The following is a 14,545-nucleotide window of genomic DNA, read 5'->3' as shown; positions in this document are numbered from 1 at the left end:
ATTTGTTTATTCAACTTTCTTTCATTTTTTTCATTTTTCCATCCATCCACCCATCCATTATCTATACCGCTTATCCTGCATTCAGGGTCATGTTCATGCTGGAGATCATCCCAGCTGACATGATTTTATCCGGGACCAGTCGCCTGTCACAGGGACACATACAGAGACATACAGTCATTCACTCTGTCATTCACAAATCCAGGCAATTTAGATTCTCCACTGAACCCTTTTAGACTGGAGGAAACCCATGCAGACACAGGGAGAACATGCAACTCCACACAGAAAGGCCCCATATTAGAATCGAACCAGGGACCTTCTTGCTGTAGGGCAGAGGCGATTTTTTTTTTTTTTTTTTTTCCCTTGTATTTTTTCCTCTGGCATGGCATAGAAATGTAGAAGTCCTGAAAAAAAACTGATGTTTTCATCAGGAAAAAATGAATGTCTGAACAACGTGCCATGCACGATCATGTCAGGAGAACCATACGTGAGAGCAAGAGTATTTTACACAGCAGGGCAGATATCTCAACGTATGAATGTAATAATCAGTTCAGTTGAGCGTTTGCCTCAAACTAATTTTCTTTCAACGTATAGGTGGCTCTTTGAGGCAGAAAGGTCTAAAACACAGTGCTCCATCGGCTCAACACTGGGCAGCAAGAGGACTAAATTAAGGGAGTGAATCTTGGACTCACGTCGCCAAGATGGCTGGCCACGCTAATCCAAATGGATGTTACTCTGTGGTTGTCTCGTGTGTAAAATGGCAAACTGTTTCCCAATAGTTCCTCCAATCAATTTTATGAGGTGATCGTTTACCTTATCGTTTAATTGAATGCTCTCATTAAGTGTTTGCCTTAGTGAAAGCTTTAATCCCTTTGGGAGCTCACTTTTTCGCCGTGTTTCTGTCAGAGCGATGTGGTCGGCTCCTCCGGCATCTCCGGCCGGCTCTCCTGCCGCATCTCTACTTCATGCCCGGCATCACACGGAGATAGGAAATCCACCGACATTCTCCACTCACACAGCTGTGCAGATTTTATATGACCTTGCTTGCCCTCCAGAATCCAGGCAATATTATCTGCTCCGGCTGATACACACTTTTCTCCCGTCTTACATTCCCTTATCCTGGATCAAAAAGGCCCTATCTGTGTGGTTCTTATCGCTCTTATGTATTCATATCCAGCACGCTTTTGCTCCCTCTAACATTATTTCCATGCAGAGGCAAAACTGTCATCGAAAAATGTATACAATTGATAAGGGTGCTGATTAGGATCACAATGATAATGGCGATAGAGCTCCTCAAAGGCTACTGGCGGATGATCATTATTCATGGCTATATTTAACAGTCAGTCCTCTGCCCTTCCAACTCCCTTTAGCAGAAACGAAAGTCAAGCAGCCTCCTCTGCAAGCTCTGGAAGTCTACGGTACTTAGAGAATTTTTAAGTGCCATAGGAAAAAATAGGTGTTGCGTGGATTAATGAATAATAAATCACGGTGGCTTCTACGTGGAAGAGTAGACCTTGAGAACAGAGGAGCATCAAACTCACGCTGTGACAGCTGGCAGCCCGCTCCAGCGCTCAGCCTGCCTCATTGAAGCCAACGCCGTGTGATCTCTCACCATCACGAGCGACGGCACACCTCATTCGTCCTTCTAAAGCCGGGGCGGTGAGCATCATGGCTATCTGTTAGCTCAGCCGATGCGGGTAACAGAACAAGTGTAATGTTACGCGAAGCAGAATCAAAATGGAAGATTACCAAAACACAATACACGTGTATAGGATTTTTCCCTTTTACGAACAACTCTGGCTTGTCGCCATACGTGGCCAGCAATCGAGAAGATAGGTCATCGAGAAGACCGGGGGTGTCTGGACAAACCCTTCTCCCTTTGCGTCTGCCCAGATTAAAATGCGCCATCCCATGGGTGAATTTCAGAGCCAGTTTGCCATTGTTTATTCGTTTGTGCAGCAACTCAGGCCCTTGAGATACTGATTAAAGCACTAAAGCCTGGTGCTCGGTGAACATTTACATTTTGCAAGAAAGCATATTCAATTATTTATTCCTCACTGGCGAAAATCATAAACTCCCACAAAGGATGACTGTAATATTAATTTGCACAACTTCTAAGTATCCTATTTTATATCCTAAGTATTCTGTGGAATACACAGTTTTGATGATAGTGATGTGCACTTGTGCCTTGGAGCGGCGATGGTATTGATGATAAATCTGTTCCATCTCCTGGTTTATTTACTGGCCTTTGTGTGGTCTTTTGAGTATGCATTGTGATATATTTAGCTCAGATATAAGCAGGATAATGGTTATTTCAGTTTCAGGAAGTATCTGGTTATCTGCGATTGGCCGTTTGACGCCACTCCTGTTGAGCACAAAACTGGAAAAAGCCTGACAATCTGATCGGTTAGCATGAGGGAGCTCGCTCCAAGGGATTTCGGATGTGATCAACACTCGACGTGATTCACGGCCCAGAAACGTACCCTATGTTCCCTGCTCCTGCACCCATCAGCGAGGAGGCTGCGGGGGTTGGCCCCCGCTGGATCCCACCTTTCAGACTGACGTCTTACAAAAATGTGTTTTTGATGTTGTTATTTCCTCTTCTTATCTCACTGGAGTAGGACTGTCATACCGGATTTTTAAAAAAAAAAAAAAAGTCCCACACTCACGCAGATTCTTTTATTCTTCCCGGGAAGCAACCGCGCTGCTTTTTTCAACGTTTTTTCTTTCTTCTCCCCTCTGTTGCGCCGGCATGACTGAGTGATCTGTACCCGGCAAGTCATCCATGAAGAGATGTTCCTCCTCGTTCCAGCTGTCAACTTGTTACACACTTTTTACCTCATGCATGTCGAATTCATGAAAACTCCCACGGGGTGGTATTCAGAATCAAACGGACGGTCGTTCCGCACCCTAAAGTTCATTTCTGATATCTCATTCAATCATAATGTAGACAAGCCAGGCCTTGGCGGTTCATCCGTCCACTGAACCTTGGCGTTTTCATATTATTCATTATACATTGTCCATGGACAAATAAAGGTACATTGCAATTGGACATTTACAAACTGAATCTTGTATGCAGTTAGTGACATTATACTAATGACTTATCCGGAACAGTCTTTCTTTCGAAAATGCTTGACATGGATTTCAGGGTATATTGATTTAAATGTATGATATTAATGACCACCATCATCTGTAACATAAAAGTATCAATTTTGTATTCAAGAAATTGCAGGCTAGGCTTGCTGCGGTGATTCAGACACAGCAGCTGAATTTCTGTACTTCTATAAAAGCAATTAAATTGCTTTGTGTTTCCCACTGGAAACTAACACTGATGTTTCACCTCAGTATCAAGGAAGCCATTGATAATTATTCATGAAAAGGACCAATCACACTATGGTTTTACAATTTGATCCCATAGGTGCTCTGAAAGATGGTAAATGTATACATTTATAAATGCAATATATATATTTTTATCAATATCTATACGGAATTGACCTTTGTTAGCATTTATGTTGATTTCTCTTGAGTAGTTTATGAATTTACAGAGAATAAACGCATCCCGGTGATGCTCACAACCACTGTGGGATGTTTTAATACGGAATCTACCATGCAGTCATTCATTTTGAATGTTAAATAATATTTTTCATGAATAATCATAGTTGTCAATCTAGGGTTGCTTTGATACTGATGGATTTCAGGAACATGTCTGTCCCATTCATGTCTTTTTCTCTTTTTATTTATTTATTCATTCATTTGTTTGTTAATATTTTTATGAAAATTGGGGTATCTGACAGCTATGGTCATGTGTTACACAGAGTGTTCTGAAAGACGGGAAATCTATACATTGATAATACTCTAGTATGCAGTTATGCATTTTGAATGTTATATTATATTTTTCGTGAATAATCCCAGTTTCCAATTAAGAGTTTGCTTAATGCCGATGAATTACAGAAACATGTATGTCACGTTCATATTTTTTTCTCAGTTATTCATTTATTTGTTTATTCTTATGAAAATTGGTGTATCTGTAACACAGACATCCAGCACTCTGAACAGAGTTATGGTATGAACATACTATAAAACATAAAATACATAAAATACATACACACTTACATACATACAAGCATTATAGCAGAATTGTTCATTATGTATCTTCTAAAATTTGCTAATCATGTTAAATCACTAATTATCTAACTGAAATTTTGAAGAAATGGTGTTTTACCTTTGAAATGCATATAATTTAAGAAGCAGAGACATATCTCACATTAAAAAATGTTCTCACTTTGTCGCACAGCTCTTGACAGGATGTGGATATCACACTCTAATTTCCCCTTTGATAATGAGGTAACAAGTGAGTCAGCTGTGAAAAGCAGTTAAGAAAAAAAAGTATTGAATCCCGACTATGGAGTACGTTGTGTGTGGACAATTCCGAATAGCAGAGACAATTTTTATAAAAGGGCCAAGATTTATTGTTCGTAACATTTGACTATAAATAAATGTGTATTATTTGTGTACTCGTCTATGTGTGCAGGTGAAAAGCATCCAGGATGCTATCCGAGACAAGAAGCAGAGGTTTAATTTCATGGGGGAGGAGGTGAATCTTTGCCCCTCGGTGGGCATTTTCATCACCATGAATCCCGGCTACGCTGGCAGGACTGAGCTCCCCGAGAACCTTAAAGCTCTCTTCAGGTCAGTGAAGTGTCCGCGGGCTGCGCTGCCACTGGCTGGAAAGACCACAGTTTGCACAGACTCCGATTTGATTCTTTGTTTATTTATTTAGTTTTTGTAGCTGTGCATTTGAACAAGTTTACTCGGGGTCATTTTCTGCTCGACACTGAACTTACCAACACGGATTCATGTTTTGCTGAGCGTGTAGAACCGAATACAGCATGAATATTAAACGCACGTCTACCTTTTTTTGTTATATCTACACAGCGCCTCTTTTGGAAACCACTGTAGCGAAGGTGAAAGCTTCAGCCAGGGTCTTCGCTGATCTTTATTTTCATGCATTTTGCATATACATGTACTTTTTCCTTTGTATCGATTTGTCTGGCAGCTTTTTTTTTTTTTTTACTTTAGTCCCCTGGACTTAAAGCCTATACTTTCTTTTTTCTTGAATTTTGAGAGTGGCCTTTCTCATTCATTTAGCTTTCATGCAGTGGGGTGTGTTTTTCTTCTTGATAATATGCATCTTTTCAGCTTTGATTGTAATCGCAATGGATGGGATCTTAGATATTACCATCCTTCCATCCATTCATTCCATTCATCAGTGTTTTTCATGCATGGCAGTGACATATCGATAAAACACACTATGGAGGCTGAGCACCAAGGGAGTGATTTGCACTTTGAATCAAAGTAAATTCCCATTATATTCACATGTATTTTTCCAGTTATGACTAAAATATGTGGTTACCTTTTCACAGAAGCAGGTCCGAGAGATATTGTTCTATTAGGCTTGGAGGACGTTTAAGAGCCTGTGCATTTATCTTTTACTGGATCTGGTTTACAGACATTGCGCTACATGCATCTTGGTTGATTGAGTATCCATGTTTGCATCCCTGCTTTATGTGCAAATGCATATGCTATTTTTTTCCTTTTACAATAACTGTCAGTAGCTATTATTTTTTTCAAGCAGGTTGGGGATATTGTTTCCCTCTTGCTACTCCACCTGAAAAAGTAAAGTGATAGTAACACATCAAAAGGATACGGACTTGGTTATGCTTGGTTATGGTTATAGACGAACCATATTTCCGGGATATTTGATTTGAACTCAATATGAGCCCGAAAAAGAGACACCTGGTTTATAGTCTTTACACTCAAGTCGGTTATGGGTTGTTACCCTGAGTGCTAGCAGGTCCATTCGCTGCCGTTGGATTCTAGTCACTCTGTGTCTGAACTCATTGCAAACCAGTGAGGGTTCAATGTAATGAAATACCAGTAAAATGTACGAACTTCTACTTTGTGGTTGTCACTCCAGTTCGGGCTCGGGTCACATTTGCATTGACACTCATCGATATTAATGAGTCCCCAATGCGAGTCGGGGACTCATTGAGAATGTTTAATTAAACATATTTTAATGAGAGGTTTCACTGATGACAAGCTGCAGAGCAGCAGTATTTGTGATAGACAGGTATAATATTCATCATTCATTCATTTGTGTTCGTGTTGATTGATTGGCGGTTGCAACCAGTCCAGGGTGAACGCTACCTCTTGCCCAATGGAAGCTGGGATAGAATCCAGCCCATCCATGACTCTAACTGCAGCATAAGCAGTACAGATAATGACAGAATGAAGGAATTATTGTTTTGTTCATTTTATTTTGTTTTTTTTTACACAGTCACTTTTTGCTCAGCACCCACTCTTTCTCCCCAATTGGCAAGCAGACAGGAGAGCTGAAAAATGAAAGGGGAAAAAATGCACAGCAGTCATTTACAAGTGAAATCATATAATTTTTATAAACTTTACATCTCTTAGAAAAGTTCTATGAGAGCAAAAAAAGAGGTTGAAATCTAAAAGAGCATATTGAATAGTTTAAGTAAAACATTAAAATCAGAATTGCCAGAGTCTCAAGTATTTGGAAGCATCAAGCTCAAGCCTTGAGGTCATTAAATTTCTGACTGAAGTCTGATTAGAGTGCAAGTCATGTGACTTGAGTCTACGTCTCTCCCTCTTCGCAATATTTCACACCATCCCCTGAATGTTACGCCAAGAAGCCCTAGGACATTCATATGTAGATTTAGGATCACACCCCCGTAACCGAGCGCTTTGCTCGTATTTTCCGCAGGCCTTGCGCCATGGTGGTGCCAGACTTCGAGCTGATCTGTGAAATCATGCTGGTGGCTGAGGGGTTCATAAGTGCCCGAGTCCTCGCTCGGAAATTCATCACGCTCTACACACTGTGCAAAGAGCTGCTCTCCAAACAGGTAACCGTGAGCCGAACAAGTGTCCGATGTGCTTACATGTCTGGAACTGAGTCAGTGGTAAAACACAAGAAGCTCCCTTTTTTTCTACTGTAACTGCCTACTTTCAAAAATAGGTTTTGAGAGCCTTGGAGTTTTTTTTCATTATCATTACACTCAGCACTATTTTCGCCCTAATCGGCCTATTTATCGAACAATCATGTTTGCACTGAAGTGACATTTGGTAGTTCCTAGAACCATTTCAGGAACGAGGCTGTTCTTATATGCATTTTGACAACATAAGAACTAGGACCTCAGTTCCGAGAACCATTTTAGCACCTGCTCTGAGGCAGGGTCTTTTTATGGTCCCATGGGAACAATGCACGTGCCTGGTGATCAGTGGAATTCATAAGCCAGTCCCATTACCAGATATTTCTTGCGGACCACAGAGCGCCACTATTAAATGAGCACAGAGTTAGTTAGCGTTGGGATTTTTCCGCACTGCGAAGCAGGACAGGGAGAAAATAAAACACCTGAAATCTATTTGTTAGTCCCTGGTTATTAGTCCCACTATGCAGAACACGGTCACCGTGGCAAAATTGGATTTCCGTGTTGTCCGTGTTGACTTCCTCTTTTTGCGACCCCTACTGTGATCACTTGCTGCCTGTTCCCAAGGAGGAGGGATGGCTGGAATGAAATTTGATTGTGATATTTTTAAGAAGTGAGTTCTCAAGAACCCCCAGAAACCTAAAAAAAGTATTTCTGAAATTTAGATAGCTATATATTGTAGCAAGCTGTGGGTTTTGCTCTTTAACAATGCCTTATACTCTGGCTGAACCCAACAAAAGTGGACCTCTACTTGATTTCACGGCTTTGGCACAGACTTACATCTGAGAACACAATTACAACATAAAACAGAGATAGCTGAATAAACCCCCAAAAAATAGCAAACTGTATTTAAACAGTTATAACAGTGCCTTTGTGTGTAGAGCATTTCCCACAGTCCTTGCTTGAATGCATACCACACCCTTTGGCCAATCGCATCACAGAGGCCATTCGGGACGCCTCAATATATGTATTTTACCTACATTTGAAGTATTACTGGCCGAGACTCAAAGCTTTATAAATTTCAAGTGATTTGTCACTTGAAGCGTTCTAGATCTGAAGTGACATGTTTCTTTTTTTTTTTTTTTTTTGCGCTGTGGTTGGCTCAATGAAGATAGATGAGGTGGGTGTCAGCTCGCTTGTAATAGTCGCCTCCCCATTCCCCAAAGTTAACAGCCCATCAGTCTGTCATGTCTTTGTAGAGAAGGGACAATAATATGAGTTATTTTTACTGTTATTGGACAACATGCACGGGAGCCCGACCAGTAAGTTAATAATACCAGTCAATACCAGTATCAGCATGAAGTGCCAACACTCTCCAGAATGATATGTTATGGGTTAAAGATGTAATTGGCTGGTTGTAATTCTAATACCTAACCATTTTTTTTTTTTGTACATTTCAACTGGATTCAATAGAGGCTTTGATACCAGGGAGAAAACAACCCTGTAGCCATCGTGCTGTTTTGAAGTTGTGTCGGTAACTCGCCGAAAACACGGGGAATTTAGCAGTTATCTAAGTTTTCCTTCCGTCTCAGCAATAACAGAGGTGGGGTAAACAAATTAAATAGATAAAACCGAAGATGAAACATGAGATAATCAAGTTTGCAATGGTTTACACTCAGATTACTCTTTGGGAAATACTGTAATAGTCCATAAGATGAAAAGCAAACACCTGAAGAAGCTGTGTGGAATTTAAGAAGTGTGGCGTCATCTTAAGAGGGTTGACGTTACCCACTAATGTCATAGTGTTCTGCTGATTTGTCTTCAGTTATAACCATTATCGTCTCAGAGCTACACTGAAATACCGGTCGTAAGCGACTTTATTTTTTCATCGAGTGTCTTTATGTGCTCATTGCCGCGGCTGTTAAAGTCTAGTAAAATAATCAGATATAGTCCGCCATCATCAGTCCTCCCACCCTGGTCATAATGAGCAGCTTGAGAAATAAACCGACTTTCATACTGCGTCTGCTGCCTTGCTATTGTCCGTCGCTCTGCGACTCGAGCCAAGTTTGGATGCCGTCTCGCTGCATTCAGGTTGAAGGCCGAATGAAGAGCCGCTGCTGGTTATCAGGGTGGGCAGACAAGCGCTATCTTCAGAGAAGCACTAATGATTTTATTTTCAGTCACGTCCTCTTTTAATTCTATTAAGTAAATTCATGCTGTGATAATGCATCATTCATGCTGTCATATCAATGTGGTCACCTGTGACTGATTTAGCTTTGGGGCGCCTTCAACGCGAGAGTTAATGGATGGTAAATCACAACTGCCAATGGTGTCCGTGGCTTCTGATATTGAATCTACACACATTACCACTACTTTAATAAGGAATAAATTCAACATTGATATGAGAAAAATAAAAAAATATAAATATATACGCATATAAAATGACATAAAAGCCATTTAATATATTGTGTAATATAAAGATTTTGTGATTCTGCTTTCATTCTGAGAAGCAATTCTTTATCTGTGCTTTGGAAATCAGTAATATATAATTGTTTTGATATAATACTCTTTCAGCATGTTACTAAAAAGTATGTGTATGATTTTAAAATATTATACAATTTACAAAAACGGATTATATTATCTTCAACAAATTTTGGAACTTTGGAACTTTTGAACATAGTATTGACAGAGGAAAACTAAAAATGAGATGGTGTCTTATGCAATCCCATTTAAAAAAAAAAGTCAGCCAACTCAAATATTTGTATTTGATGAAGTTGAAGAGTTTGAAGAACAGAAACATATTCAACGCAAAGTCAATGTTTCGCTATTGATAAAATAAAACCAAATAAAATAAAACAAAATAGTGCTGCCTCAAAGAAAGAAGTAAGATTCCGGCAAGAGTTCTTTCTATATGGATTTCGGATTGATTCACCCTGTCTGGATGGGTTTCATCTGGGTTCTCAAGTTTCCTCCCACAGTCCAAGAACATGCTGTAGGTTCATAGGAGACCCGAAAAACCCAGACAAGTGATTACTCAATGACAGCTGGGATAAGCTCCGGCACCCCTGCAACCCTGACTGCAGGATAAACTACATAGATAATGAATGAATGCATGAATCACAAAGAAACACATACATACAGCTGCTCATATTTAGTTGATTATTTATATGTTAAAAATGGCCTTTGTGTCTGTTCAGCCTCTGTCAAGTATTTGAATAGCCTCACATGCTAATGTCTAATGTATGTACAGAAGGGCAACAACCATGAAACCCCCCAATTAAACAGATAGACTGCAGTGATTGGCTATGTGCATGTTCCTTGTGTTGATTAATCAGCATGGCAGCAAAAAAAAAAAAAAAAGGATCCAGCACATGATGAGAACATGCCACAGATCTTTATTGGAGATGCTCGAGATCTTAATCACAATTTTCAACTTGTTTGCAACTTGTTTATTTTATTTTATTTTATTTCATTTTATTTTATTTTATCTTGTTTTATTTTATTGTATTTTATTTTATTTTACTTAATATGACAATTTATGATGTGGTCACTGGGACTGACACGTGTCTAAGTGTTTCAACTGAGAGGTTGAAGAATATCCCGATTCATCAGTGGGTGATAAAAATTGAAAGAGCTCATGAAATCAGTGAGTGCGATGGCAGCTCATTTTTTTTAATCCAGCCCATTCTGCCATGAAGCTTAATATTTTTTACCCTCTTTCTCTCTTTCTCCACGGTGTTTCACCGAAGGACCACTATGACTGGGGTCTCCGAGCCATCAAGTCAGTACTGGTAGTGGCTGGTTCCTTAAAGAGAGGCGACCCCGACCGAGCAGAAGACCAAGTCCTCATGAGGGCCCTGAGAGACTTCAACATCCCCAAAATAGTGACAGATGACCTGCCCGTGTTCATGGGGCTGATCGGAGACTTGTTCCCGGCCCTGGACGTACCCAGGAAGAGAGACCTGGACTTTGAGAAGCACGTGAGGGATTCCATTCTGGACTTGAAGTTACAGGCTGAGGACAATTTTGTACTCAAGGTAGAGTGAACACAATTCTCCCTGTCACGGTTGTCTGCTGCATCAAATTCTGTTTTTGATTACAAAAAAAAAAAAAAAAAAGGAGACAAGCTAGTCGCCACACCAAGGACTCGGGCGAATGCAATCACAAGATGTCTGAGAAGCACGAGCAAACTCCCCGTATGGGAATTCATCTTTAACAATTTAGACAGATATTACAGTTGTAGCACTTTCATTTAGATTTATCTCAGTTTGCTCCAAAAGCTGTTTACCCCCCCATCATAATGTTCCGGTGGGTAACGTGCATTAGTGTCAAGCTGGCCAACATGATCTGGATGAATCACACAAATATTGCAGATACCACTGGTTAGTTGCAAAGAGACTTCAGGTGTGTGAGCTGCCGACCAGATTCTTGCCATTATAACACACACGAAGGGCGTGCGGGAGTGCGCGCGTGCAGACGCACACACGCGGCACAGGCACGCACAATAGACGGCGTTAAATGTCAGAGACAGATGAACGCAGGACCAGGGGAAATAAGTGCAATCTGCCGCGGGTCAAATAGACACAGGAACCACATAATAACACTCCATCAGTGGAGGCCGGGGCTGCTCCGTGCCACTTAACCCTGGCATTGTGTGAGACAGCACAGAAATAAATAAAGGGGAGGTGAAACAGAGTGAGAAAAAGAGAGAGAATACGGGGGAGCGGTCAATAACCACCATCCACCCCCAGAGCCTGAACTTTTACTGTCTTTGTTTGTGCAGCCAACCCTTTTAATTTCACAGAAAGAAGGGGGAAGCGGAGAGGTGCATACCTTTAGCGTGAGCTCGCGCCAGCACTATCCCCAGCGTCCCCCCTCATCAAAGCAGTAATCAGCCGGGGCCTTTGAGAGTGTAAAGCCACCTGGGCTCCATCTGAATAGATGGGAAGTAGCAGCCCCAAGGAGTCAGGTCGATGGCATTGATTGAGCCCGCCATCTGTATGTTGGAGTGGAACGGGGGGGGCGGGAGGGGGGGTGCAGAAATCCGCTTCGCCTTTATCCGGGCTCCACACCCGGCGGTGTCTCCTTGCACCGACACGAGGATGGAAATTCATCCACCAGTTCGGCTGTGATCGTGTCCGATGTGACAAAATCTGAACCCGAATGAGGTTTACGCAAAAGTACTCAGGCAGACTGTATCATAGCATTATAGTAGATAATATTGTGCATATTTCGACAAATAAATACACACGAGAGCATATTACAATTAAAACATACCAATGCATGAGAGTATTCCATGGGATAGAATGCATGTTTATTCGCATGAAGCAATATATATATATATTCTGAATCCGTATTCTGAATTGTGGCACCACACCTCTGAAATATGCTGCTACCATAGGAATATGGAATAGAAGTGTGGCTAGAATCCACACTTATAGCAGAATTCAGGAATCCAGGATCCAACAAAGGGTGGAAGTGCTGCAGATTCCGAGCCTCACATTTCCCACCCTGCACCTCAGCAGTGATTTTTTTTATTCAGTCTCCCCTCTGCGATTCAATTCCTCCCTTTTCCTTCCTCTGGTTTGTGTTTCAAGCTTCCTCCGAGAGCTGTTTTTACCATAGCCAAGCTCCGGGTTTGCTTCCCCAGCCTTGTGCCCCGGGGGTGCTAATGAAGTACTTGATTTTCATAATTCAGGGTGACTTTATAAAGACGTAATATCAGTGGGAGTGTTGGCTTTTGCCAGCAGTACAGCTAATGGAGCAGCCAGTACCTACAAAACTTTTCCGGTGGTCCCTCGAGTTTGTATCTCTTCCTGGTCGTTCCTATCCTTCACTTGACTCTTCACTTGATCAGAAAATGGCCCATAATAAGCCTACTGCTCGATGTATCCTCTATGGGCCTGGTATTCTTAGATCTGCATAAAAAGCAATTAATCACACTTCTGAATGCACACATTGATTGGTTCGTGTTTCACTCTTAGTAAATAAGAATAATTACGTGAACGGCAGCATTTTTTAACACCACGGAGGCATCCTTGTTAGTGTTTTAATCATTTCAGACAAAGTTGAACTTAAATCAAACAGACTGCAAGCACAAATGAAAAGCTGTGGACCTGGAGATGTCAGTTGAGTGGGCAAATAAATGCTGACTTGTTGCAGGACAGAAATCTGAATATCTGTAAAAGGAATAAATAAAAGAATTAAGAAAATATAAAAATAGAACAAAAAATGAAAAGCTTGATAAATAAAAAAAAGACACAAATACATGAGACAATATAAGTTCATGATAATGTCAGTGCTGTCAATAAGATAGAAAAGACAAATTGAATGGAACTGAAGGGGATCAGGATCAATGGATGAATTAAAAAAAATGTCTTTATATATTTGAAACAAATAATTCACTTGTGTATTAAATTTATTCAACAAAAAAAAAAAATACATATTTTTGTTAACCAGGACTTGACTGTGGGTAATAATGATTTAAAGTGGATGTGGATGTATTCACATAATACGTATCGAACACATATAGAATATATGTATGAGAAATAGTGATCCATATTCAGCTCACGATGTTGGACCAAAGCAGAGGAGCCGTTCGAAAGAAGATATTATACAACAGGCTGAGTAGCTCTCCATCCTTCCTGTTTGTGCAGCCACGGTAGATCACTACTGTCATTTATCGTAGTCTGTGAACAGTGTAATAAGCCGGCGCACTGCATCACAGTAGCCTGTCATTCTGCATCAAATTATTTTCACTAAATCGCACGGCGGTAGGGTTGAGCAGGCTGAACAACAGTCAGAGTGTAGTGGCCCATGAAATGCTGGTCTTTCTCGTAAAAGGTCTGACGATTATTTGCTGTGCTGTGTCTTCGGCGATTAAAAGCCATGCTAAACAAATCCTAATTTTAACTATTTCACACTGTCTGGCCTGAAAAGGTGGTGCAGCTGGAGGAGCTGCTGGCCGTGCGCCACTCCGTGTTTGTGATCGGTAATGCCGGAACCGGGAAGAGCCAGGTGATGAGATCGCTCCAACGGACCTATCAGAACATGAAGCGCCGGCCCGTGTGGGTGGACCTGAACCCCAAGGCTGTGACCAATGACGAGCTGTTCGGCATCATCAACCCGGCCACCAGGGAGTGGAGAGACGGTGATGAGAAGGATCATTTCAACGGATTTGCGCATTTGTTTAATCAACTGAATGAAGTAACCGACATCCTCTCTGCAGGCCTCTTCTCTTGCATAATGCGTGAACTGGTGAATATCAGCCACAACGGGCCCAAGTGGATCGTTCTGGACGGAGACATCGACCCCATGTGGATCGAGTCGCTCAACACCGTCATGGACGATAACAAGGTGTGACCCAGCTCTGTTCGGACATGTGGAGGCCCGAGTGGTTTACGCGGCATCTAAAGGTCGCACTTACTTTCGCTAAATCATTTATGAAAAGGTCCGTGGTGTTGATGCGGATTCGATTAAAGAGTGGTGGATTGTTTGATGAAGTGAGATTCAGATCAAACACAGCCCGGGCACGAGAAACAAGAAAAACTCAAGGTTCATTTAATTTCATGTTCTTTGAGACAATAGAACTCCCAGGAGAA

The 14,545-nt window shown here is 41.3% G+C and overlaps 1 protein-coding gene across 1 annotated transcript in view; it reads left to right on the top strand.

Moving 5' to 3' along the window:
• Positions 1-14,545, top strand: part of dnah9 (dynein, axonemal, heavy chain 9) — a 192,800-nt gene that overhangs the window by 64,576 nt on the left and 113,679 nt on the right. The window contains exons 37-41 of the mRNA XM_086140698.1: positions 4,529-4,686; positions 6,782-6,920; positions 10,694-10,981; positions 13,884-14,094; positions 14,173-14,300. Of these exons, the coding sequence (XP_085996824.1) occupies positions 4,529-4,686; positions 6,782-6,920; positions 10,694-10,981; positions 13,884-14,094; positions 14,173-14,300 (924 nt within the window). The remainder of the gene's footprint in view (positions 1-4,528; positions 4,687-6,781; positions 6,921-10,693; positions 10,982-13,883; positions 14,095-14,172; positions 14,301-14,545) is intronic.

Source organism: Fistularia commersonii, chromosome 33, assembly GCF_037954325.1.
Source record: "Fistularia commersonii isolate RoL2024-O1a breed Wild chromosome 33, RoL_Fcom_v1.0, whole genome shotgun sequence".
NCBI classification, from domain to species: domain Eukaryota; kingdom Metazoa; phylum Chordata; class Actinopteri; order Syngnathiformes; family Fistulariidae; genus Fistularia; species Fistularia commersonii.
The sequence above is the reverse complement of the archived record's forward strand: the minus strand, read 5'-3'. Positions and strand labels throughout refer to the sequence as shown.